The sequence below is a fragment of the Lipophrys pholis genome (genome assembly GCF_963383615.2).
Source record: "Lipophrys pholis genome assembly, chromosome: 17".
Classification (NCBI taxonomy): Eukaryota; Metazoa; Chordata; class Actinopteri; order Blenniiformes; family Blenniidae; genus Lipophrys; species Lipophrys pholis.
The window spans coordinates 7,090,205-7,117,463 of NC_137643.1; the positions used below are offsets into that span (position 1 = coordinate 7,090,205).

At 42.8% G+C, this 27,259-nt stretch overlaps 1 protein-coding gene across 9 annotated transcripts; it reads right to left on the reverse strand.

The window, feature by feature from the left end:
* Window positions 1-888: 888 nt before the first annotated feature.
* Window positions 889-26,657, reverse strand: ubap2l (ubiquitin associated protein 2-like). Of its 9 annotated transcripts, none has more exons than XM_080484560.1 (30): window positions 26,584-26,657; window positions 24,619-24,756; window positions 23,620-23,697; window positions 22,816-22,926; window positions 21,881-22,055; window positions 20,658-20,840; window positions 20,474-20,519; window positions 17,689-17,733; window positions 15,051-15,157; window positions 14,823-14,882; window positions 14,671-14,723; window positions 14,399-14,484; window positions 13,740-13,920; window positions 13,405-13,603; window positions 12,969-13,309; window positions 12,651-12,820; window positions 12,096-12,216; window positions 10,928-10,967; window positions 10,602-10,794; window positions 10,430-10,496; window positions 9,919-10,129; window positions 7,279-7,367; window positions 7,127-7,180; window positions 6,960-7,041; window positions 5,933-6,150; window positions 5,340-5,445; window positions 4,115-4,240; window positions 2,093-2,138; window positions 1,756-1,984; window positions 889-1,123 (listed from the first exon to the last, which is right to left on the reverse strand). In XM_080484560.1, exons 2-30 carry the CDS (start codon window positions 24,712-24,714, stop codon window positions 1,028-1,030), a joined length of 3,609 nt encoding a protein of 1,202 aa, XP_080340686.1. In that variant the 5' UTR covers window positions 24,715-24,756; window positions 26,584-26,657; the 3' UTR covers window positions 889-1,027. The 9 variants fall into 9 exon arrangements, with proteins under 9 accessions (XP_080340686.1, XP_080340681.1, XP_080340682.1 ...); XM_080484555.1 differs by having other exon boundaries at window positions 9,919-10,243; XM_080484556.1 differs by having other exon boundaries at window positions 1,756-1,950; window positions 2,071-2,138; window positions 9,919-10,243.
* Window positions 26,658-27,259: the final 602 nt, after the last annotated feature.

The following is a 27,259-nucleotide window of genomic DNA, read 5'->3' on the forward strand; positions in this document are numbered from 1 at the left end:
AAACAGGCGGGAACGTTTGCAACGCATTTAAGAATCGGTGGTAACGGTTAAACTGTACAAAGCGCCGGATAATGAAAAAAAATCCTGTGCTCGGCGAAAAAACAAAGCACAGTACACAGCCACAGCCCCCGTGTGTACAAACATGCACGCAGTCACATGACAAACACACTTCTCACAGTCCAAGCCAGTGAGCTCGCTTATATGTCTTTTATATATAATATATCTATATTTGGTAAAAAATAAACTTCACAACTCTACCAATTTAGAGAATTGTTTTCTTCAAACTTAAAACATGAAAAAAAAAAAGACATTAAAGAGCAAATTGCGTTTGGAGATTTTCTGTGTGTGTGTGTGTGGGTGTGTGTGTGTGTGTGTGTGTGGGGGGGGGGTGTTGGACAATTTTCGGTGTAAAATTATTGAAATGGGGGAGTCGAGGGTGAGAAACACAAAACCAGCCTGTCCCCCCACCGTCAGATTTTACTTCATCCCTCCCCTTAAACAAAACAAAACAAAAAAAAAAAACCAAAAAAAAAAAAAAAAAAAAAAAGGGTGGGGAGACAAAAAGAAAGAAAGACCACACAGGAAATGTTCATTATTTTAGAAAACAGTTCTATGTTACATACAAGTGAAAGAAAAGGGGGGTGGGGTGGGGGTGCTGGGTGGCTCGGGGGAGGGGGGTGGGGTGGGGTTAACACGATACAAATTCCCAACACTCAATAATTCCCCTGTTGACGGTGATTTTCCATAATCATTTGAACTCTGAACATCCCTCACTCTACGCCCTCCCCGGCCCTCCCGCGCGTCCCAACAGTGCTGGTTCTCTCGGCACAGCGCCGCCTCCTCCTCCTCCTCCTCCGACTGTGCTCAGGGCTGCAGGAGAGCTGGGCCAAGAGACTGGGGAGGGAACCTCAGCAGGAGGAGGAGGGACTTTACATGTGGAGACTATCTGCAGAACAAGAGGTGAGCCCCCGCCCCAGCTTGTTGACACTGTGGGGGAGGGGAGGTGGGGGTTGCCCTACGGTGGAGGTTAGTTTGCACCCCAGTTGTAGCTGTTGTAAGCCGACTTGTTGATCTGGGACTTCTGTTGAATGGAGGCGTTCTGGCTGCGCTGCCCGGTGCCGCTCTGCGGGGACAAAGAGTGAGACGTCACTTCACACCAACACACACTGGAACTCAACCACAGAAGAAGAACGTAAACATGGAACTGGCAATATATAAACATGAGTAAATATCTAAGATGTCCTTCAGATCTTTTTCCAAATGCAGATACAGATTGTTTCCCCTGCGTACCACCGCAGACACTGAACTGAAGACAGACGACCCACGTCCCTCGAACTTCTCCCAGCAGCTCTGCTACATGTGCCATTTATGCTACGTTAAAAACAGTCACCACTTTACTGGTCAGTCAGTTTCTGAGCTGAAAAGACGGAACGGGACAAAAACGGGACCGACATGAAACTCCTGATTTGATTAAATTTGCAAATTGTGTGAGAATTCAGATTTGACAGTTCATTAGATTAACAGAGGTTCAGGCGAAGCTGAGCTTCTCCTCACTGGGCTGATCAGCACGAGCAGTGGATTTTATCTAGTGTGACTTTAGTGACCCTGTCAGCACGTCTCTCTCTCTCTCAGTAGAACTGGAAGTTGGAGATCTGAAGTGGAATTCCATGCACGCTTGTTCATTTTTGTGCTTCCTCTTGGTGGGGGCCCTTGTTTTTACTATTTTTAACTACATATAATCACGTGTATGGATACCTGTCCGTCCTGCTGCAGGTGGTGGTGCAGAATCTGAGAGTGGGGTTGTTGGTGCGGTGCCAGGATGTGCATGAAGGGGGCCGGAGCGTAGCCGGCTGCAGCCGGAGGGTTGATGGGACCGCCGCTGCCCAACGCCGAGGGCAGGCTGAAGGAGGCGGCCGGCGTCCCGGCGTGGAAACCCTGCTTCTCAAACGACTGCAGGAGGGAGCGAGGCCGAGAACAGTCAGGACTACATGTGTCAAGTTTTAAGAAAAACAAAAACAAAAACAAAACAACGTTATTTTCCCATGAGGAAGGGAATAATGTGGAATTTACCTGCGTCTTTGTGTAAACAGACCCTGAAATATCTGGAACTCCCGTGTTGCTTGATGTCACAGAGACTCCTGCAGAGGGAGAAGAGAAACTTGCTCTAAAAACATGTAAACAAACAAGGAAACAATCATCTGACCTGCCAGAAAACATTTATGAAGCAGAAAATCTCACCAAAAAAAAAAGAGAACAAGAAATTCTAAATAAAAGCATGAATGTCCGCCCTTCACTCAGAGAGGATCTGAGTATTTAGATTGTTTGTATTAATCTTTCCTCTCTGTGAGGACGGCAAAGAGCCGAGTGGAGGAGATGAGGAGGGAGGAGATGAGGAGAGGGGGAACAGAAAGATGGAGGAGCAGCGTGAGTGTCGGACAACCACAGCAGCTCCAGTCCGACTCAATGTGGCTCAAAACAACGAGCCGCCGTTTCACCAGGGAAACACTGAAATGCTGTAAAACTGGACTTCCCATCATTTCCTGGTGCTTCTGCTGGTCGACTGGTCTGACGTGAAAACCTGCCAGAGAGACGGCCGACCAAATAAAGAGTTCATACTGAAGTTCAAAAGTGGAGAAGCTTCGTGCTAAATCATATCTGCAATGCCTTTAACGACTGAAACTAAAATACTTGGATTGTTTCTCTCTCAGATGTGGTGCCTGTTTTTCTTTTTTTTATATATTTTTACAGGTTTGAGATGAACTCCAGAAAACTCTGATATGCAATTCCTCCTTTATTTCCCAAGATGCTGCAAAACATATTAAGTACAAAAAAAGAATTCAAATCAAATTAACGCACAATCGTTGGAGGCTGCAGTGACGGAAGATGCTTTTTCTCATCACGACCTGCATGTTTACTGTCTGACGCAGCAGGTTTGTGTAATAATTGGCATGTGATGTAATGGAGCTACAAGAAAACAGTTGAAAATGGATGATATGGATGAATTTTTAATGACCACAGGCTGCTCGACAGATGTTTTTCGCCTCATGCTGTTAATGACGGTACAGTCCTGCCACCGAAGTGAGAAGTGAAAATACTCTGGGTTTGTCCCTTTACTTCTGTTCAAGAGTTATTTCTTGTTTAGTCCAAAATCTTTGTTGTAAATTCATGAGAATCATGGTAGAAGAAATGCTTTACTCTTACTTCTGTTATAAAAATGACCACGTGATCATGGATTCCAACTGACAGCAACTGATTGATGCTTTCAATGGTCAGTGTGAAAACTGAGCCATGCATTGTGTGGAGAATCATTTGAAGGAATTCAGTGAGAAAAATGAACCAAGTTGGAGCGATTCTAAGATAGAAGTGATATAAATGATATACCCTCCACATGTAATTTAACTTTTGTATTATCTTGACACAATAGAAATCAAATTATGAAATTTGAAGCATCAGTGGTTTATAATCTAAATGAGTTCAGTGACGGAGAAGCAACAATTTCAAGGCGATCATTCAGGTACCATGTGTTGTCGAGCGCAAACTGAGCTGGAAACACTTAATAGTCGGCAGTGTCTGGATCAAGTCTATAGATTTCAAGACTTTTGTTTGCCCCTCCCCCCCGCCGTGTTGTTAAGCCACGTCAATCACAAGACCACCAACTTGTTCTTCTGCAAACGGACATACCAGTAATGACAACATGAGTGACGAGCAAGCAGGACTGAGGGAAAACGCGGCAGCATCAACCTGAGTAACTCATAACCAGCTGGTAGAGAATCATTGTGGGGCTTCATTTCTTTGCTGGAAATATGGTTGTTTTTCACAGCACAGCAGACAAATTTAGAAACAGCGAATTAGACCGATGATGAGTTACTCGGGAAACAGAATCAATGGCAGAGAAGGCAGGCTGCACTGGGCTGTTTGAAAGCAGATGTGGTGAGAGGGTCTTCCCACAGGCACAGCTCAGCAGCAATGAAGCAAAGGAACAAGAGCAGAGGGAGAAAATGATGGTTGGTGACACGAGGAGGAAGACGGGAGGGACAGGGTGGTTCTTGTTTTGTTTTTTTCCTCTTTTCTTTGTTTTTTTTTTTTTTTAAATTTGGCATGTGGCGGCACTCACCGACTCCAGGCCCGGTGACGGAGCTGGCTGGCTTGTTTTGTGCAGAAGCTGCGGCGGCCACGGCAGTGCCGTATCCGCCCTTACAGAAATCCCCACTCCCTGAAGCCTGGCCCACATCCTCATAGCCTGCAACAGTCAGACACACAGCCGCAGCCCACAGCGTTAGACACACCAGGCAGGGGACGCAGACCTGCCTCAGCTAGCAACTGCAAATGATTCGTTGTGTTGGTTTGGCATCGCACCACACCGACAGGTTTCACCAAACTCGACAGTACAGCTGGTGCCGGGTCAGCCGACACCAGCCGCATCGTCTGCGTGGCCAAGCCTGTCCGTCCGGTCCGACCGTCGGCTCACAATTGACGGCAAAATCATTTGCAAGTACTATCTGAGCCAAGTCTGAGGGGAGGAGGGGAGGGAGGTGAGGGGGCAGGCAGGGTGTGTGTGGGGGGGGGGGGGGGAGGAGAGTGAGCGTGAGGTGGGTGATGGCAGAAAGCAGCAGATGGTTCAGCTTAGAACAAATAGGTGTTGCACGTGTTGTGACCAGAGGTGGTTTGCTACGTGATGAAGTGCAAAGTGCAAAAATTCAACCGAAGTGAATCAAGTGATTGTGAGGATGTGAAGCTGCTGGAGGAATCAGGGCGCAAACCACAGCCGAGTTAGGAATAATAAGGAGATGATGGAGTCAGATGTGGATGTGTGCAGGTGATTCGGTGGATGGCAAAGCCCCGAGGCAAACCTTCTGAAATGAGCAAAGCAAGCCATGGAAGACAGCAGGAAACCAAAACGTAAACCCTCTTAATTCTTTACATCCAGCTGCTACTGTTCAGCCCTCCTGTTGTGTTTAAATGGCAACCCTACAGATTTCATCCGGAGAAGTCTTTAAAGAGGATATTCCAGGTCAATTACTTCAGCGTGTTCCTTCGGTGTACAGGATGCATCTGGCTCAATCTGAAGACATTTCCACTCCGAGGTCAACAATTCAGGTAAAAACCGGCCGGCAAAGAACGTTTCATCACCCAACAGAAGCACAACGGATTAGACACAAGCACCATGTTTGTGCTTGTGGATGCAGCAGCGCTCCAAATATGAAATCTGCACCCCACACCAATAAGAAACCGAAGGTCTCATAGTGGGAATCGGCACGGAGTTACTGGTATGCAGGTAAACGGAGCGGGACCTGCATGACCCTCCAACCATGCCGGTTCGACACCGTTCAGTCCCTCACCAGTGCTGTATCCATGGGAACCGTAGCCGCTGGCCTGCTGGAAGGGCGTGGCTGAGGCGTTGACGCCGACATTCACACCGTGCTGTTTTGACGAGGTAGGAGCCACCTGGACAAGAAATGAAAACAGACAAGCCATTAAGTAAAAAGGTGGCAAGAGTGACATATATATAATCTTTCTATTCGGTACACTTTGTCCAAGTAGTTCATATATCAAAATATAAGCGACTCCTCATGGTTGTGTGAACGAATTCTGATCTGAACCAAAACCTGGATGAGCTGGGATGTAATCTAGGGCCAAATGCAAGGTATACATAGATATTATTCCACGATTTTAAAGCTAAAGAAGCGAATTAATGGAATGTGCTGTGCAGAAATACACGTGGGAATTAAAAACTCTGGAGGGAGACATTCGAATTACAAACTATGAGATTATTATTTATTTTAAACACACCAACATGCCTCCGGTTCAAACAAGGTTTTCAAGAGTTGAGGCAGTGATCTGCAGCCTCATGTGCCTCATGCTCCGACGTCTCCCGCTCAGCGTCTTTCAATGATAAAGTCTAAGGAATACAGAGCTTGATCAATGTCCTCACCGGAAACACAGCAGGTCCGTACTGGAAGGTGTTGGGCAGGCCCGGCATGCCGGTGTAGTACGGGAGGCTTGTGTAGCTGTAGCCAGGTGGCAGCGCCGGGTTGAGGAATGGCTGCTGCGTCGTGTGATGCGTCTGCGTCTGATTCTGTTGCGTTTGCGCCAACGTGGTGGCTGGAGCCGGGGACGACGCATCACCTCGGCCGAACTTGGATAAGTCGCCTGCGGGGGAAAACGGCACAAGCGTCAGTATGGATGTATTCACACATAAGAACATGAATGACGGCTGTCAGGTGTCGTCACGGTTAAACAAGTCTATTATAATGCCAATGGAAATTTACGATAGAATTTATTGCTTTTGGAGACCAAGATTAAATCAATCATTGGCTGGAGATATTCAACATCCCACTTTTAAAAACATTTGATCGACTGTATATTTAATAAGTCAGTTTACGCAGACATGGGTCCAACGCCATGTCGGTTGCAATCACACTTATCTGCACTAGGTAACATTGAAAATTGAGCAAAACTAATAGAAAATTGTATACGTGACTTATAACATTTTTAAGCTGCAGGGGAACATCTCTACTGATTCCTTCCTTTTCTCCATATGTTCATAAGTTACAATTTGTCACTGTGGTTTCTCCTCTGTTCTTATTCTGTACCTTCCTGCAGGATCTCGGAGATCACAAATTTGCACTTCCTGTCTGTTTTCTCCACTCATCAGGTCTTCAGCATGTTGATTAGCTCCCTGTCTGATGTCAACTTGTGTGTTTCTCTCCTAAATTCCCACGACCGGTGCAACAGAAAAGCTTCGAGCTGCAGAAGTATCTACCGAGCAGCTTTTCCTCTCCAATCTGCTTGCTCATATAGTTTCAGGCTTTTAGTCTAAAAGTGCCTTGAGATGACCATGTAGTTATTGGCAACTGAATTTAATTATTGCTGCTGCTGCTGCCCCCCCCATCAAATTCACTTCAGTGTGCTGCTAATTGCATCACAAACTAAAAGTGCTTAACCAAGCGCTGCCTCACCAGAGTACGGGTTGTTCGTCAGGCTTCCCTCTCTGCCAGTCAGTGCCGTTGTTGGAGTTGCAAAGGGAATGCTGTAATAATCCTGGAGGAGAGATTACCACATTCAATTCAAGTATTTATAACTCATGTTGATTTATTTTCTGACTTTTAGACCAAAGAAAACCCACCAGCGGTATTCTTGTCTGCAGCATCTGTAGGTCATCGTAGCCGTACACCTGAGGCTGAGGGCATGCAATCAATATATCAAACATTGTTTCACTTGAGCAATTTGCTTTAAGATTTCCAAGCATAACTTCTTTTACGTTGAGTGCAAACTCACAGGGTACGCATGCAGTAGTCCAGGAGCCACGATGTAAGGGTTGGGCAGTAGGGGGGGCACTCCAGGTGGCAGGTTTGGAGGTGCTTTCCCTGGGAGCACAAAGTAAAGTACAACATAAGAAATGAATTCAATGTCTAAACAAGTCGATCACTAATTCCTCCTGCATACATACAGACGCTGGCAACAGTTCAAGTTCAGTGTTAATAAAAGATACAATGAAAGTTTTATCAGAAAGGTTTCCAGTTTTTACTCACTTAAGTCTAAGAAAACAGCGACAAAGTTGAAATTTTTTTGGAAAAAAATCTTTAATATCTTAAAATTAAAATAACTATTTGATTTAGCTGAATCTTTTTTGGATACCGTTATAATTTCATAATTCCTAATCTCAAATAAATTATTTTCAGGCCTAATTTTTCATATTTTGGTGTAATAAATCTGCAAAATACAGAACTTTCCACAATAATAATAATAGACTAGTAATTGATATTAAACCTCATAAGGAAGTAAATGTACTTCAGACTACGTCTATAAATTTGATATTTTTCACAATGTTAAACCCATTTAAGTCTAATCGGTAAATGAAGCAGCGTCTACCATACTCCAACCAGCAAAAACAGACCAACAGCATCAAAAGCAAGTGCTACAAAATTTCTCTCCGAGCTGCATCAATAAATGACGAGCCTGCATTGCGTCACGTGACCCAGTGTGCACCAGCAGAGGGAGCAGAGAAGAAAAACGTTTCAGAGAGCAAGTGTGTTTGACATGCAGAGAAAAAAAAAAAGAGAAGAAGCTTCAGAAGAACCAAACAAAGCACGATGAGTCAGAATCATGGAAACCAAAAACAGTAAAAAGAGAAATGGGAAAACAAATTACTGAACCCCAGAAAACAAAATGACAACCATGCCAAACAAAGAGGAGGGGGGGGGCTTCACTGTGATCAGAAAGGAGGACTTGAGCAATGATCGTTATATTATCACTGGTGTAGGTTACCAACATGCAACCTGGCCACAAAAAACAGCTGATATCCAAGAAAAAAACAGGCCTAATCCTAATCATGTTCCCGTAAGAGCTTTCTGTGACAATAACTAATTTTAATGGACGATATATTCTCCTACAAATTGTTGCCAATAAACATTATTATTAAAACATTTTTGGGACCAAACTAACCATAAATATAAAGATAATATATCATAATAATGAAAGTATACACTTTCAAATGCAATAATCTTTTAGAACTTAATAATTTAAATAAATAAAAACAAACAAAGAAAACTGCACTTCAATAAAAATCACAACCACAAAACAGACCTCGTCTCTGTTTGTTGTGTTGCCTTTTTTTGTTTCCACCACTTCTGCTCAAATTGGGCCCACTTGCTTGATGGGCTCACCTCACTATCGGTTTAAAGATTAAATATTTCCACACCGGGGCAAATGTGGCATTTGGCTCTGAAAGAATCTTTTCCTCTCCTAATTTCTACCAAGGTACCTCGGAGCTGCTGCTGACGAGGCTGCACCCTGTGTGCGTGCTGGAGGCCTCAGCTCCCCCCATAGAGACAGAGGGTGCTTCCAAATAGTCCCTCCTTTCTCCTTTCCTATCCACTTTACCTTAACACTGTGTATGACGTCATCATCCACAATAAGCAGCGCAGGTAAGTGACGTGAAAAAAAACACCTAAATATTTCCAAAAATGGGACCCCAAAAAGCACATTTCTAACACTTTTCCCTGTGCCTCGACCCACTGCTAGAATCTCAAATATCACAAGGTTTGAAGTGAAATCAAAGGAAAACTACTAGGCTACAAGGAACTAAAGTGAAATGGCTGCCAGGTGAATAAATAACCAATGCAAACTGAGTAGGCTGCACAAAAACTTTACCCTGTTCGCTTTACAACATCCACATAACATAGTTGGGATATGGGTTTTAGATTATTTAAAGTTGTTCAAGGCAGATTATTGCGTTGGCAACTTAACATGATCTGCGTTGAGTCATCGTGAGTTTCCGTGAACACTCGGATGAGCGGGTCCCTTTAAATGTCACCACAAGGAATTGTGGGCAGCATGATCTCGGAAAGGACATAGGAGGGACTATTCAGATGCACCCAAAGATTCCAGAGTACAGACAAGAGGGTTCACTCTCTTCATTCCACTATGAAACAAATGTTCCAGGTGATGCAGAGTGAATCCTCTTATCATCCAGCCTGAGATGAGGAAAACAAACAACCTGCATGAGTGTTTGTTTTCCTTGTGGTAAACAGGTGCTATATTGAGGCCAGCAAAATTATCAGGTTCATTGAAGTTTTTGTGTGATTAATTGATTTATTGATTATCGTCCCAGGCCTAATTAGGATTACAGGTCACCATGTCAAATACTCAGATTAGACATTTATCAGTTGCATTAATACCGTTTTAATACATAATTAACACCGAGGTTATTGGATCTTCTACCTGGCTTGAACATTCTGACATTACAATGAAAACCTTACAATGTATAAATCACACATCCACCATCCCTCTGGTGATGTCGACACAAAACTGCCAGGCAGCAATTAACTCACTGCTACACTGACGGCAGGATTTTAAGGAAAGTTATACATGAAAACTGAGGAAACACATTTCACTGGTGTGTTCGTATGATCTAACCTGAGGATGCTGCAGAGCCGCGCGAGGATGAGGTTTGCGAAGAGGGAATGGCTGAAGCCGACGTAGAAATGGAGACAGTGGCTGCAGCGACCGGAGCCCCCATGGAGGCAGTGTTGAGGCCCATGGCCAGACTGCTGACGGGGCCAAGACCGGAGGGGGCTGACACTGTGGCAGAGCCCACCGAGGAGCCCTGAGGAGCGCCGAGGGACACCTGTGCGGCGGCCACAGAGGAAGAAGAGGAGGGGACTGATGAAGATGGAACGGCCGACACAGAGGAAGGGAAGGATGACGAGTGCAGGCTCGAGTCGCCGTCTACGCTGGGGTGCTGCAGAATGGGAGGAGGAAGACGCGGTTTAGATTGATGAAATTACATTTGAATTAAGAGTGAAGCTAATGCGCCTGTCCACCACCACAGGAAATGTAGTTGAAGCTCAGAGGAGCAAGGAGCAAATAGATTCTGCCTTAACCAATCAGAAGACATTGTTACATCACACAGAGATAAAGCGCTCACCAGTAAGCTTGTGTTGGATGTCCTGACTGAAGATGGAGCAAGGCTGTTCTGTTGTGATGGGTGAGAGCTGGAAACATTTCAGAAAGATTGACAACAGTTATCAGTTATCACAATACTTGAGTTCTAACTGACGCCACATAACTTGAGATACTATCAGTTCCTCATGACTTACTTGTGCTGAGGGGGGATGGTGCTCGGAGGCAGGTCTTTATTATGCCCGAGACCACTCAGGGATGTTTGATTGGATGTGGTCAACAAAGAGGCGGAGCCTGACCCAGTGTCGGTCAACGTGCCCATGCTGGAGACAGACGAAGGCGCGACAGAGTCGGGCGCCGGCTTTACTGATACTGCAGAGCCTGCTGCAGCTGGGAGACAGGCGGAGACAGAAGAGATGATAGAAATGAATCAAAGTGAGTAGAAATCGACAAAAAAAACAACTGCATGAGGTAATCAAAACATTATTTTGCAGAAGAAGAGAGAGAGTAATTTGACACTTACCTTCCACAGATTGTGATGCTTGTATTGAACTGAAGCCATTCTGTAAAAGCAACAATGGAGATGAGGTCACAGGTTTCCATGGAAACAGGCCATTGATAAAAAAGTCGGGGCTTGTCTGACTCTTAGAAACGGTCTCCAAGACGCTTGTTTGAAATGCAGAGCATTTTAACAACGGGTCAGGTCTGACGGCAGCCGGTGCATTACAATGAACACGACGCAATGCAACGGCTGCACTTGGAACAATGAGGGGATCAAATAACACCATCTGCACCAAGCGTACACTTTATTGAGAACACCTGCTCCCTGTTCACGTCTGACACTTCAGTTAATGACCTTGGGATGTTAGAATTGTGCTTTACAATAAAGGTGCCGGCTACAGACTCATTTATGCTTTACTTTGGATACATAAAGAGCCGTCTATCTACAGGAAGATTACAAATACAGACCAAATGCTGCAGTGCCAGCGGGAGTCATTGGTTCAAACTGAGCGACATCCTGAGATGCTTATTGGCTCAGTTGTCTGCCATGCTACCTCAGATGAAGGTTTCCTCAGAGTATAAGTCCCATTTCTGCTACCAACAATATGTTATTTATCTTGTAACTCTCCTTTTTTACTTAGTATTCAACCAATTTATTGCAACTAACAAAAAAACAACTTAATCTTTTTTTTTTTTTTTTTTTTTTTTAAGTTGTTTGGCTTATCTATTAACTAATTATAAGAAGCAACTATATATCAGGATATATGACGAAATACTTTGATGACACTGGATGACAACAGAATGCTGCGATAGTACTGTAGACGTGTGATTAAATACATTTAATCACATAGAAACCAAAGTACAAGTTCATACAGTGCCATCAATCAATGATTTCGGTGGGAGATTAATGCCATTGTTGTGAGACTTGACAGAAATTCCAAATCTTGAGCGAGGATAGTGAGTTTTCTAATTCACACCTTCCAACATCAAGTCCTAATTATTTGCTATGATGACGTAACTATTGTGTGTGATCCTTTCCAGTTGATTCAAATGCCCATACATGAGCGACTTCCTGTACAAACACTGCAGGGGTTCATTATGTTTCAATCTATTTTTGCAAATCAAAAAGAACTTGGAGGGGAAAGACTAAATGTTTCAGGAAACGTGATTAAGAGAAGACGAGTCCTTACTTTGGGCTGCATGTCTTTCTGGGGGGAGGAGGAAACTGAAGGTGGGTAGCGGCGTGTCTGAGGCGCCCTCTGATCGTACAGGTCCATCTGGCTGGAATTGGACAACGCTGGAGTCGATTCACTGCAACAGCATTAAACAAAGCAAAGTTTGATTGGATTAGATTTGTGTTCCTGACTTGAATAATGATGAAAGTCATATTTAGACTCTAAAAAGCTCGACCATGCATCTAAATTCATTAATGCCCATTGTAGAAAACAAAGGCTGCATACAAAAGAAGACAAATGCTAAAAATGCTCTAGAGTCAATCAAAAGTAAAAAAACATTACACTGCATGAATCTCCAAAACTCGTCTGAGTCTTGTTTTCAGATGCAGGTGTGAAGGAATAATAAGGCTTAATCCAGAAATCTGGTCTAGCATTCATTAACCATATTAATTATTCCATTCATGTAGTCTACATAGAAACGCTAGTCTTGGGATTCACCAGACGGCACCAAATAAAAGCTTTTTCTAAAATTATTTTCCCTGTGTGTATAAAATATCTGCATGTACCAACCTGGGGCTCGTGTAAAGACTGTTCTGGACCTGGTTGCCTGGGGTGGTGGTGGTAGAAGTAGACTCGTACTCCGGCAGGACGGGCTCCGATCCAAACTGCAGTGCTCCGAACTGGAGATTAAGGCCCGAAATGTCCGTTGAGCCAGGCATCTCCACGGCCATGGCAGGAATCTGAGGGCGGCGAGAGGAATTTTTTGAACTCCAAAACCTCTTATTGCTCCGTTTTTGAAAGTCTAGGGTTGAATTATTGCTTTCACACTCCGTATACAAATAAAACGAAGCACGTTGCAAATAATCAGTGATACAAAAACAATGTTACCTTTGTTGTAATGGAGGTCCTCTTCCTCTGCTGTTTGAGTTTGTGTTGCTGCAGGGGCAGCGGACTTGAACCCTGCGCATCTGATGAACTTGGTGAAACCTGCTGAACGAGAGAAGGAACGGCTGCCATTTTGGGGAGGGAGGAAGCAGGCGGAGGCACCACATGGGGCGAGGATGTCGTCTGTTGCGGTAAGGAAGAAGGCGAGGAGACGGAAGAGGAAGGAGGCAGGCCTTTGTCCTGCAGGAAAACATCTAACATGGACGAGGTTGAGGTGGCGGCCTGGTACGGCTGCCGCTTTGTAAAGGGCGTGTGGATCGCAGACTCCGTCTGAGTCTTCATATCTACAATGAAAGAAAGTAAATTAGACAAAAAAAAAAAAACTAATAACCTTTTGAACTGTATTTTGGCAATTGATAAACAAGGCTGTCCGTCTCACCGTATTGTGCCAGCGAGGCGGCGCTGGTATCCCAGGAGGAAGGGGTGGTGTTGGGGGGTCCAGTCTGGGAGTGCTGAGCTGCCAGCTGAGCCAGAGCCTGGGCAGTTTTATACTGCTCCAGGAACTGGGAGCCAGTGGTGCCTGAGCTCGCTACTTTAGGGTCCCCCACCTCCCCAAATCCCTTGCTCAGCATGCTGACCTGCAGTGCATTAACATCAGAACACAAATGTCACAAATAAAATACAGTAACAACAGACGTCTAAAAAGCTTGGGTGCATTTAACTGCTTTGTAGCAACACACTGCCGTGTTGTACTGGTTTTATCAAAGGTCTCACCATGTTGTGCTGGGAGTACGGGGTGCTGGAGGATGTTTGAGAAAGCGGCACCCCTTGCTTGGAGTTGCTGAAAACCAGTGATTGGGACAAGGAGGAGGGCTGGGTGGCCTCCATGGGGGCAGTTTCTGTCTCAGAGGAGGACGAGGGGGGAGTCTTCCCCAGAAGCACTGCGATGTCGATCCTACAGAAACAATTACAAAACGATCACAACGTGACCTTTATGTTCCCTCCGATTAACGTTTCTACTCTTACAAATTCCAACTTTAACGTTCCCAATTTGTGGAAAATTGTCATTTTCTTCTATACATAAATAATACCCTTTGCGACAGTGACTAAAAATCTAAAAGGGATGATCAGTGGTTGTGACATTGACATAAAAAGAAAGTTAATTCTTTAGATTGTTACCAGGTACTACAAACATTCACTATCATATGCAGTCCAATAAAACTATTGGTGCACAATAGAGCTAGAAAAAATAAACTGGAACTAATTTCTGGCCCAACATTACAAGTTCCATTTGTATCGATTGTGCATATATATTCGATAAAGAGGTAAAAGAAATCGGGTGAAGAAAACTGCACTTGTAAACACAGTAAAAAGGTGCTCATTGGCCAATTTTTCATTCTAGCGGAAAGTTGGAGTTTGGTGAAATGACTCACCTCTGTCCTTTGGTGATGGTCACATTCTCTTGAGGGAGAGGCATCGATGCCACGCTGGAAGCTGTAAATACCTTGGGCTCTGAAAGCTGAAGGGGAAGTGATGGTAGAAAAAGGGAGTAGTTATAATTGGAAGGCAAAACATTGAGCACTAATAAAAAAAACATTTTCCATCAGCGATAATGCTGTGATATCAGCGCAGATTATTGAACAGATACGGTTCAAGATTTGCATGTTTTTAACACGTGGACGAGGTGAAGCCCTGAAACACTCACATCTTCATTATATTCCTCAGTGCCCCACTCCTCCGCAGCAGACCTCCAGGCACCTGCAAGCCAGAGAGACGGTTCAATACTATTACGGTAGGCAAAGAGAACTTCAAACAGAATAAACAATACGGGAAAAACAAGAGAAAATAAAGGTTTACCAGGAGCAGAGTCAAACTTGGGTGGATAATTTGTTCCCTCTCCTGCAGAATACTCCAACCCTGGAGACAAAGAGGCGATGAGCTACTGCAGTGTAACATACTAGTTGTATTATAGGGGACAATCCTAAAGTCTCCTAAGCTCTGAACATGACTCTTTGTATTTGTTTGCACTGTAAAAAAAAAAAAGGACCTTATTTTATTGTGTAGTAATCTAACAAATGAACTTACTTGCTCCCTCCTCCATCTCCATATTTCCTGTGTTGTTCCAGGTACTGCCGCCTCCGTAGTTTTCTTCTGTCTGGGCCGGCTCCGCGTAGTCGGCAGGGTTGAAGGTTCTGGTAAAAAGGAGAGTTGGGAACTGAGTGTGTGCACTGAACAATGCCAAACAACCGAGTGTGTACCAACAACATGAGCCCAAGCGAAGAAGAGAAAATGAAAGGGGGAAAAAAAAAAAGGGAATCTTTCTTATAACAAGGGAGGCAGAAGTTTTGGAAAAAGCATGAGAAGGTTTAGTTTTGTTCCTGAAATATTCATGATGCAGTCATGTATTAGATTGTAAACCGATGTGTTGTGGTCAGTATCAGACTTGTAATTGTGCGCATTTACAGGTTTGGTCCAATTAAATATAGATCTGGTATATCTATCGCCTGTGTGTGGTCCACTTTTGGAATGTCACACATGACACAAACTAATGTGGACCGATTCCATTTGAAAAGCACGTCTTGATCATCTTCTCAATCACTCTGAAGCAGTTCAAGGAAAGTGTCAACCCAGCACAGACTAAAGAGCTCGAAACCACACAGAAAACATGATCGACTTCCAAGCTCAGCATCATTGCAGCAGATTGCATTAATTGAACACCACTGAGGAATTCCAGCTGCTTTTTTAAATGCCCTCGTATATTTTATAAGCTGTCAAGTTCTCAGTTAGTAAACGCACTTCCACAATGAAAACACGTGTGCCACATTACATTTAGCAATAGACACAACAATGTCATGGTTATTTTGCAGAATACATATCAAAACAACCATCCAGGGGACAGAGTAATTTAGAAAGCAAATCTCGCTTCACCTCCGAACAAACTCTGGTGCAGTGTGCTTGAATTACGAGTTCAGTACAGGACAAAAGGCCTCCAAATGAAACCAACACAGGATGCAACAGGCTTCAGAGATGCTACAGCCTTCTAAGACATCTTTTAACGCAAGGTGCGATGTGTTGATTCTGGCTCGTCTTTTGACTATTCGGGTTTTTAACGTGTCCTCAGCTGATACAAAGACTGCAATAATCAGAGTCACAAAGCATGAAATACTTCAACAGCAGCTGTGCAGCGCGCAGTCATTGGTTGAAGATGCCGATGCACAACCTTTTTTTTGTGTGTGTCTTCCCAATTTTTCTTAAAATCAAGTAACTGTACCTTAAGTTCCAGACCCAACAGGTGTGATGGAAGATGTTGGAATGTGGTCAACTAATTTGCATTTTGACTGAACTGAGATTTTAATTTAGATTAAACTTTTCGTAAAACAAAACAAAAAACGGGAAAATGCTGAGAAAATTCAAAAAGTGGCAGTGTATTCTGGCTTAACATTTTCTATTAGTTTCCTGAAGCTATTATAGTTTGGTGCAGGTCCAGTTTGACCAAACGCAATGAATTTAATTTCCTATATTATAGTGGATGATTATGTTACTTTTATATATATGTATTAGAATGCAGGGAGAGTGTATTTTTTGGAGGGGGGTGGGGGGGTGGGTTTACAACACAAACGAGAGGATGAAAAATCCACCAGGCTGTTCATACATTTAACTGATACGGGTCAGAAATTACCTCAAATACAAAAAAGCATCAAAATGTAAAACACTTAAATTTTGGCTTATTTGGTTCACTTCAGGAAAAGTTACATTTCATGATAAAAGAAATACAACTAAAAGGGTGGTGATTTACAGTTAAGTGGCCTTATAAATGAATAAAACACTGTTTGACCAACATATTCCTGTAATTCTTGTACTGACACACTGCAAAGATGGGGCCTAACAACATATCTCCTGTGACCTATGAATCTCAACTTGCGATAAGCGCCTCTCCTCGAAAAAGGCTTCATTGCTTCTGGGTCTACCTGAACCTCGGGTGTTCATTTCTTTTCTCAATGTGTGTGAAATGTTTCGAATTAATGCATCGAGAGGCGTGTGTGATGTAGGTAAATGCATCTTTAAGTAGATTATGCCTGTTTAGCTTAATTTACTTTAGCTGAAATTGCACTTCCTCCAATGTGATTATACATTTGCATATCACAACGTTGATGTTTAAGCAGTATGTTGTACAGCCGGAGTCTAGTACAAGTCAAATTCACACTGAATAATAAATACAGTTGAAATAAATCTAATTTCTAGCTCCCATCATAAGATGAACTTGATAGAAACACATCAGAAAGGAAAAATTAAAAACAAACCAATTTCAGCTTTTACAGTTTGTATCTCAAAAATAAGCAGCATTAGGCAGTAATTGAAGTTTTTGTAGTTCCTCAGCAACTCTATCCTGGTACGGCATGTGTTTCATTAATGCGACACATCCGTGTAAACTGAGAAAATTGCAGCTGGTGCAGCCTAGCAACATGATCATGTGCAACACTTTCTCCTTTGAGTCAAGCCAAGCAGCTTTCGTTTTTTTTTTTTGTCTGAGATCCTTCCTGTGCAAATCATGATGCATTTATGGCCTGAATGAAGAGATTTAATGTCAAGACTCAGAAAGACCACATCCTATTAATAGAAGGAGTAGTGGCATTTTCTTTTTCGATAAGATCCCGTTTGAAGGCTCAAAAAAGCTCCCGATGAAAAGCAAGAGTAACAGACACACCAGAGGCGATTCACTCACCTCTCACCTTCAGCAAAATCATATCTGGGCCCCTTATCAATCTGGCTTTAGAGGAAAAACAACAGCAACAATTACAAGAGTAAAAGTTGAGAACAAAACTTCAGTTTTTCACACCACAATTCAATGTAGCAGCAGCCTTCAAACTGCCTGAGCCAGCACTGTGAAAACCACTCTGCACCGGTCAGTCACACCGCAAGGCCAAAGCAAGCCGGAGTACTTTTAGTCGCAGCGGGTCGATACAATATCCAAGACACCCAACTTGCAATTGGCTTTGATAATGCAACCACAAAATCTGAAGCCAAGTGATAGCAGCGACAGCAGAAGTAAATGCAACAATTATTTCTATTGAAAACAACCTGAAAGTTCAATACTGAGGTTCATGAGCCAGGGAAAGACAAAACATGCAGACAAGATGCTTCTGGCAATTCTGGAGTCCATCATTGAAGTCAAACTACAAGTGAATTTGCAACTAACTTGATCCTGATCAGTGCAATTGCTGAATATTTTGTAGAAGCGTCCAACAACTAAAGTCACGGACTTTCCTCATATGTCGTTATGAACCAGGAGGCGCAGAAATGTAAACAGTTTCTTTTCTGCAAACGTGACCACAGAGGCAGTCAACGGTTCCATCAGCGAGGCAGTGCCCTGAGCCATCAGACGCTGTGGTACCACTGAAAACGGCTCCCGACATAATAAACAGAGCTTTCATTCTTACCACTGATAGTTCAATGTATTGCACATCTTTGAAGCGGAAACTACATCTAGCGTGAATATACAGACGATCTGAATGGAGCAGATAGTTTAGCTTTTGTGTAAAGTGACGGCTGTTTTATGACCGAGTCATTCAGTTAACCTCACCAATCACAGTAATTACCAAACTAAAGTTTTAGTGAGTGAATACTACGCCTCTCCTTATAGGCTCTGCATTTAATCAACACTTTTTATATTGAAGATATGTATAGGATATTTTCATTGGTGATGCATCAGGTTTAGTTGTGATCTTGACTGTGGAGAACCGTCAATACCCAGGGTGGTTCAAGTCACCAGTGTCAGGAGCTGCATTTAACACAATTATTCAAGAAACTAAATTCAACCATTTAATTACAAACAGCTTTTGTTGGAGGGTGTAACAATACACTATCATAGGAAAAAGCTGGCAGTATTTTAAAAACATAGCATCAATGAATAAGAGACTGTCGACACTGCAATACCGTTTCCTGTATTTTCATGCTTAACAGGTCTGTGATGAGAGGCTAGCTATTTATTCAAAGAATAAACACCATTGATAATCTAATACATCTTCTAAGTACTGCTAAACATTCTCATTGAAAATTAATTTACTAATTTCCTCTGATCTGTATTAAAGAGCAGCACTTTTTTTTTATTTTATTTGATGCATGCTTAGATTTAGAATCACGGCATCTGTGTGTGAGCTGAATCACAAGTTGCCTTAGCATCACTTGAAAAGCACAAAACAACCAATGACACGCACAGACCCGACCTCTGTCCCCTCAAAGCACAATAATAAACTGATTAAAGGCTTTTCATAAGAAAAGACTGCTTCTTTCACAGCCAGGTGCCTCTTAGAGACACAGAGTTACACCGACGCCAAGCTGGTAAACTGTAACCGCTGGCAACTGGATGCAAACGCAACAAAACTGTTGGTGTACTGAGGTGGATAAAAAACAAAACAAAAACAGACACCTCAGCTTGCATTGCATGATCGCCCCCATCAGTCAAGTCTCTAGCAAATTTATCTTAGAATCTGGTTGAAAAACTGTTTAGGACACGTGAGCCAATATCTGGGTCAAAGAATGAAAATACTAAAACAAATGTGTTTAAAAGTGAAGGATTGTTCCACAGGTTCACAGACCATGAAGATCTTGCATGAGGTTACACAACCTTATGGTTTGCATGCAAACATGTCTAAATCCGAATACAAGCCATCAGTCAGACTTTGGTCATCCATGTAAGTCTCGTGTACAAATCATACTGTCTACTCATGGTATATTGGACAATTGTTTTGTAGTGCAGGGTTAATGCTTTAAAGAGAATCAGTCAAAGACCCAGTGCAGAGAAAACCATGCAGCTCTTGACCTCATAAGCATGAACCACAAAACCTGTGCTTCTTTAGCAGACCCCAAGACGATTTTTAAAAACTGCAACATCACATTGCACCCGACTGCTTATGCTTCTCGTAATGAAATCCTGCGGATTGCACAGCAGCGGCTCAAGCTTTGCTGCAATGTAGCTTATAAAGTGACAATGAAATGAGTCAAGCATACCAACAGTGGAAAGGAAAAAGTACTTCCTCTGTTCTGACTTCTCACTGCGAGATGCCAACTCATCAACTGACATGTTATTCATGGCACACAAGTACACACACACACACACACACACACACACACACACACACACACACACACACACACACACACACACACACAAACGCTCGCACACACACAAACAACAGGCAAAAACACAAACAGAACAATGCTAGAGCCCAGGGCCAGAGAGCAGAGACTTTAAGGATTACCAGCTGGGCCTCTGACACCCTCCTTATTGTTTGTATCCAAATTTCATTTCTAAATAAAATGTTTAGACATGACACTCTCTGTAGCGAGGTGCAGCCCACGCTGTTGCAACCCATTGGCTGCTGTATGCCCGCCCTCCGTTGGATTAAAGCTAAACAATAGGTTGGGGTCCTGCTCTCTGGTGACCATGGCAACAGGTAAAAGTGGAACAAAAGGCCCTCTGGATTTAGGCAACGCAGGTATTCCCTTACCCCATGCCCTGCGCCGAAAACCTGCCTCCTCGCCGTCCAGATACTCCTGAGGAGACAATGAGAGCTCTAGTCAGACTCTTAGATGGACAACTATGAGCACAGAAATGAACATTAAACGCGTAGGAATCAGTTATTTTGATTAGGTACACTTCAATGAGGAATTTGACCAAATAGGTATACTTACCGACGCTTCCCCTTCCTCTGCCTCTTCCCCTTCGGCCTCGGTCTGCTCCTCTTCCAGCACCCGCAGCTCCTCCAGCACCCCCAGCACCCCCAGAACCGCCAGAACCTCCAGCACCCCCAGCACCCCCGGCTCCGCCAGCTCCTCCAGCTCTGCCTCCATCCAGACCGTTCTCCTGACCACGAACTTCAGGAATGGAGGAAGAAAAAATGTCGGATTTACCTTCTGCATTGCATCCATGTATTACTAGTGTACAGAAAGACTCTATAAAACTGGTACTGTACTAAAAACCTGAGTGGCTCTTCATTCAACAATCAAGATAATGATTAATCTTATTCCGGCCAATGTTTACAAGGGCTCACAGAGTTCCTGCTGCAGGGCTTCAGACAGGACTGAGAAATACCTTCTCGTGCTATGCAAGTAATGAAATAAAAATACAAGGTAACAAGACATATTCAAATACAGAAACTGCTGTCGTGTTGACAAAGTTACTGATTTGTGAAGTTAGTGTGATACTTTTCAGGTTTTTAATAAGTCATTTTTGGTTTATCTGATCTAATAAACAGGAAACATGCAATAAAGTATTGCTACACAAAAAAATGTAATGTACAAATAACTGACAAAATTTACCAAACCAGCAAGTGTCATAATAAATAGCTCATACTTCATAGATATTCTGCAGTAATTGCCAACTATGTTAATATCTTAAATATAAAGTATTTTAGGACACGTAATCCCAGATTTAGCGTGCCCCCATGTTATTTTATGCACAATCTGCTGCAAAAAGCCCAAATAACCATTATTTTACTTTTTGGTTTTTTTTATTAATGCAAATATGTCAAGCCGTAGAAATATAATAAAGAAGAACAGAAGGTGAAACAGTGTAAAGTGCATGATCAATACTTATAGTCTAAATAGGACAAACATAACAAAATCTGATAATGTGAGTGGAGACCCGCAGTTAGTTATTTATTACTCATAAAAGAGGAACAAGGGAATGTGCATGGTTACAGAAGTGACATCGCTAATTATGGAAGTTATCCAAAATTTGTTTTAAATGTGTAGAAATAGACATGTACTTCAAGCGATTAATCACTGAAGCATCTTCATCTTGCACCCTGCAGCCTGAATCGATCACAACTAGTCTGTTTTGATTTGCGATAATGATATGATCATGTTGGCAAGACAAGTGAACACATTTGAAAGGATGACTGACAAACACTCACACTCTCGTCCCCTGCTGGCTCCGCGGGCCTTGCGTGGAGCCCCACCTCGACGACGTGCAGCGTCTTTTTCTGCTCCTTTCTCTCTGTTCTCTTTTCCTTCCTCTGAGGTTTCTGCCTGGCTGGTCTCCTTCTGACCCGACATCCCTTTCTTCTTTCCAACCATTTCCCAGGAGTCCTTCAGAAATAAATACAGCATTATAACCGGGTTCTCTTTGGGTCAGTGTATTAAAGAACTAACCGTGTTTGTATTTAGTCAATCAGACAGAAAGAAAAAGAAAGAGAGGGTCAGTCGATTAAGTGAGGGCACTTATTTCAGGAAAGTTAGGGATAGAAAACTAGAATCACTCCAGATACTTTAAATGTGACTACTTATAGGACTGTCCCTGTGACACAGCACTTTAGCTATATTATATATATATATTAAAATAAATAACAAATTTCTTTACTGATCCGATATCTTGACAGACCAACGAACCGACAAGTTCGTATCAGTTGTGATTAATATGCTGCCAAAGATGCATTTCCACTGAAATTCTGCTCATATTCTACGAGACACGGCTACACTCAGGCTAGTAACAATGAGGGATCATTAGGTTGATCTGTGCTGCAGTCAAGTCCCAAGGGCAAATGGCACTCTGATCAAAAAAATAATGAAGGAAACATTGCAGTTAAGTTTGTTAAAATCTTACAATTTAATTGGGGTGTGACAATACATTTGACTGTCAGACATCAATAATTAAAGCCAAAGCACTCATCTTTGACACCATACAAGTGGAGTTAAAAAGAGACATCGTGACTGACAGAGGAAACACAGAAAATGTGTTTCCAGTTAACTTCTTTCCAGGATAAAACTCTCTCCATGTTGATAACAAGCTCAAAGGGTTGTGAGTTGTACAGTTTGTCCACAATGAGCTCGCTCGAGCACTGATACTCACAGTGTCTGGGCTACCCTCCAGCAACACGTTGATGGCTCTGTTAACGTCCCCATTGCAGTCATGCAGTGCGATCATAGACTCATCCTGGTCCTTGCCTGTGATGTCAATCAGCTAGAAAAAAAATAAAAACATTAGTAATTACACTGAGGTGAACAGCTGACGTTTGTTGTGTTGCATTGTTTGAGAAAAAAAAGGCAAATTGACATATTTAAATATTCTACAAAAAGTGTAAAATACATTTCAAGAATCAAGAAAACAGAGCGTGTGGGCATCTAAGAGAAAAAGAAGTGTGAATACAGAAAGTGACGTCCAATCCTCTTTCAGTCTCTGAAACGGTCAGATTGACTATGGTTTTCTGGAAAAGATAAACTTTTACTAGGTCCTGATAACCCCTTAACCAGACTTCATGACTTTACATGACATTTTTGAGTCTCTTTTTTACATTTCTGCTGAGTCAATGATGACACAAACAATCTGATGCCAGATTCTGTAAGATTTTATCAAAAAGGTAAAACAGATTTTTTTTTTTTTTTTAAAACTCATTATTCTTGAAATGTGTATCATTAAGAGTTTTGATACAATTTCAGCATTTATTCACATCTCACAAGGAACTTGTTTAAGCTTTGCAAATCCAGCTTTAATAGAAACCACTGAATAGACTAACTTTTTGTTATCTGGATGGCTTTAAATATATAAAGTATTATCCAATATACAAACTTATTGAGTGCAAAACAAAACGGGTGTAACACCAAAACAAGGTGCTAAAAAAAGCACAACGGAAGGAAAAGAAGTCCATCTGCTCACCTGTTTGACTTTCTCTTCAAAGTCTGCATCATTGTGGTCTGAGATCATCTGTGCAAGTCGGATCTGCTCTGCGGTAGCCTGTTCAAAGTGCAGCGAAATATCCAACATTTGCAACAGCAAGCACAAAATTTGCATCTTTTATTAAAGCATAAAGAGAAACTCAAGCAGACATCTGTAAAATTTAAGCTGGAGCTTCAAAGTTAAGCAGACAAAATTAAGCAATTTTGCTGCAGACAGTTCAGTTTAAGACAACCGATAACTGCACAAATAATTGTCATACATTTTTTGATGTACACAAATAAATCATAAATATGATCCGTCTGCTCCAATGACCTCATAAAACCTTGAAAACAATATGAGGTCTGATGACTAACCCCAATTATCTAAATGAATAAGATACAACTACATTTAAATCACAAAAACCCTGTAATGAAACGAAAACTACAAAAAAGAACTAAAACCATTTGTTTACAGCCGGATGAAGTTACTGTTATTTATTTGCACAGATCACATAATTACAAGTTGATAAACCAGCAGCGCATGATTAATGTAGTGGTGAATGCAAATGCTGAGAATTCTTGATTATTTAACATCAGCCACAAACACTGTACTAATAACAAACTTGTCTGTGCAGTTACTTTAAATCAGTAAATGAGCCAATCAGTGAAGTTTAGGCAGAATCTGTAATCCTAAAATCTTAAGACCTGGGATTTCTATCCGAATTCTCAAAATGTATGGTCGACCTTTTTGATAATCCCATGGCTAATATTGGTCCACTTGAAACATCGAGGGCTTTTGCATTAAATTCCACAACACCTTTCAACTTGAGGTATGCATGTGATATCGGCAGCTATACTAAACACACTGCACTGATTGTTGATGTGCAAGAAACTGAAAACAACTAAATGATAAGGAAAGACAAACCTAAAGCTTATATTCGACAATCAATGCAATCATTGTGCATGTGGGCAGTGTGACAAGCAGTGCGAGGGAGGGTACCTGAGGCCTCTGCTTGTGCTGTGTCTGGCTCTGTGTCTGGCCCTGTGTCTGCTCCCAGCTGCCCCGGGCTCGGTTTCCGCCCATGGACGTCATCATTTACAGTATATACAAATAACAGTATTTACAAAGGAATAACACCTGTAGAGAGAAGGACGATAGAGGAATTAAAGACTTGTGACACTGGCCTACTTCAGTCCTGGTGCATTTCAATACAACTTCCTTAATCTGCCTGGTCGCTTATTGTTGAGTGGTGAGGAAGCTGGCAGTGGTATGAGCTCAGCTCTCAGAGACGCCTAGAAAATGTTGACAAAGGGTGTTTTACTGCGCGTCTTTAAGAGGACAACTGAAACTGAGGAGACGCGCGAGTTTGACCCGGGAAACAAGAGTGCCATGGTGCACAACGTGCTGCTGCACACAAAGCTAATCAGTGCAGAGCATTGGTTAACTTATTTACTTCTCCAGATCATGATGCAACAGTCTCAGCGGCGTATAGTAATCCCCGGTGTTTTACTTCACCCACACAGTGAGAGCCCACCACACTGGATTTGTCCCATCTCAGCGAACCTTTAGTATTTTTACACTTGTGGTACCCACAGCTGTGTTTTCTCACTGTTTCAACAAGACATCTTAAATCTCAGTGAATGCACCAGGCACCTGTAAACTAAAATACATTTTCCTCTGGGAGATGATGGACAGCCTCCAAGAGTTTAAGGTTGGCACATCGACTAGATTGTTGGGAAATACTTTTTCCAATGACCAAATATGATCAAAAAGAACCTTATATCACTGTACTGCACATAAATCATTAGAGATAATAATACAAACTAATCACACAGTAATTTGATGTGTTTTATATAAATACACACTAATTTATGACAGACATTAAGATAAGAAAAAACATGGGAGGTGGCTGCAAAGAGAGGGGGAGGGGGACAGAGGAGGCCTAAAATTAAAGACTTCAACGAGGAAAGTAACGGGTCAATACATCTGAAATGCATTCCGATCCAAATCCAAAGGGGGAGGGGGGGGGGGGGGGGTTTAGAGCAATCAATAAAATCGATTAAAAATTAATTGAAGTAAATGGTTCCGATAAGCTGCAACCACACATTCCAGCCTGTCAAGTGCATCTCTACTCGATCACAAATTGTTAACCTTGATATCGACAGCGGCTCCTTAATCTCGCGCACGTTACGTAAAAGCCTGTTTAGACTAACCCACAAACAAGCCTGAAGCCAGGGCCCCGTCGAAACACATCCGTCGTCCCTGGCCAGCCACATGGCTCAAAACGCTAGCCGAACGGGCTAACACTTGACGGGGGGTGGGGGGCGAGAGAGAGAAGCATCCAGGTCTGCAGCCTCGGTGGGCTTCCGCTTCTCACGGCTTCACCTCATGGCGACAGCGAGGCTAACTTCACCCGCTAGCACGGGGCTAACCCACTTAGCATCATAGCCAACAAGTTAATTAGCCGAGCAACTCCTAACGAGCGGTTTACGGGGAGCCGACCGGACAAAACCAGGGGGAGAAAAACGCCCATACGCCGCTAGTTATCGGCTAACCACCGTGCTAACTTAACCTAAACTAGCGTCGCCTCGCGCTGCCACACGGCGTTAGCCGCATTAGCGAATTAGCAGGTCTATAATGCTGCACCGCCGTTTCGGGACATCCACAGCAGGCGGTGGAGCCTGTGCAGCCCGATTCCCTGGACGTGGGCAGAGAAAACACCGAGGCTAGAGGAAGGCCTGCAGGCCCCTGAAATGAAAATAAATAACAGGCGATACTGACCAGAAACCCTGCTCAATAATACACTCTGCCACCCAACCGGCCGACAAGTGGCCTCCCTGTCGACCTTCGAGTCGGATCGAGGACGGGGGAAACAAGCCCTCAACCTGAAGTTTACACAACTAAATGGAGAAAAATGAGACGAGCCGACTCGCTCACACAATAAGCGAGAGACTGTGAATTTACCTGTTTCTTTTCCACTCTGACACCACGGAGAGCCGAGTCACGTGGTCCACAGAGCGCTTCGAGGAAACAGGAGCCGCACCACGTGACCGCTTCGCTAATATACTTTATTCCATCAACGAGGAGCTGACATGTCAGAGCAGGGATGCACAACACCACACACAGGCACAAAAGGCGTGACACATTTAATAACAACGACAAGAAGAGAGGAAAAATGAGCCCCGTGTTAACCCTGTAACCCAATAATGTTAAACACATTTTAGTTCAGCGGCCATATACGGCCTCATCGAGACTGGATGCAGATTATACATGATGAAAATATCTATATTTTCATAAAACCAAATAACTACTACTGGAAATTACTAAAATCTCACCATAAAGACAAATTTGATGACATCTCCTGCTTCAAAATATAGTAAAATGTCCCCAAAACCTCTATAGTTGTTGCATTATTCATGTTTTCTTTTACAAACTCACCAATGTCTTAGCTCAGTGTTGTGTTGTGTCCACTACTCCTAAGATAAAAAAAAAAAAAAGAAAAGAAATCAGCGTTTTCTTTGAAATTGTTTACAATTTGCTTGGTGGTTTAGAGGGCCAGATTGTAGCCTCTTGTGGGATGATTTTGGCCCACGGGTCTTATGTTTCACACCCCTGCTATAACCCCTCAATTAAATACTTT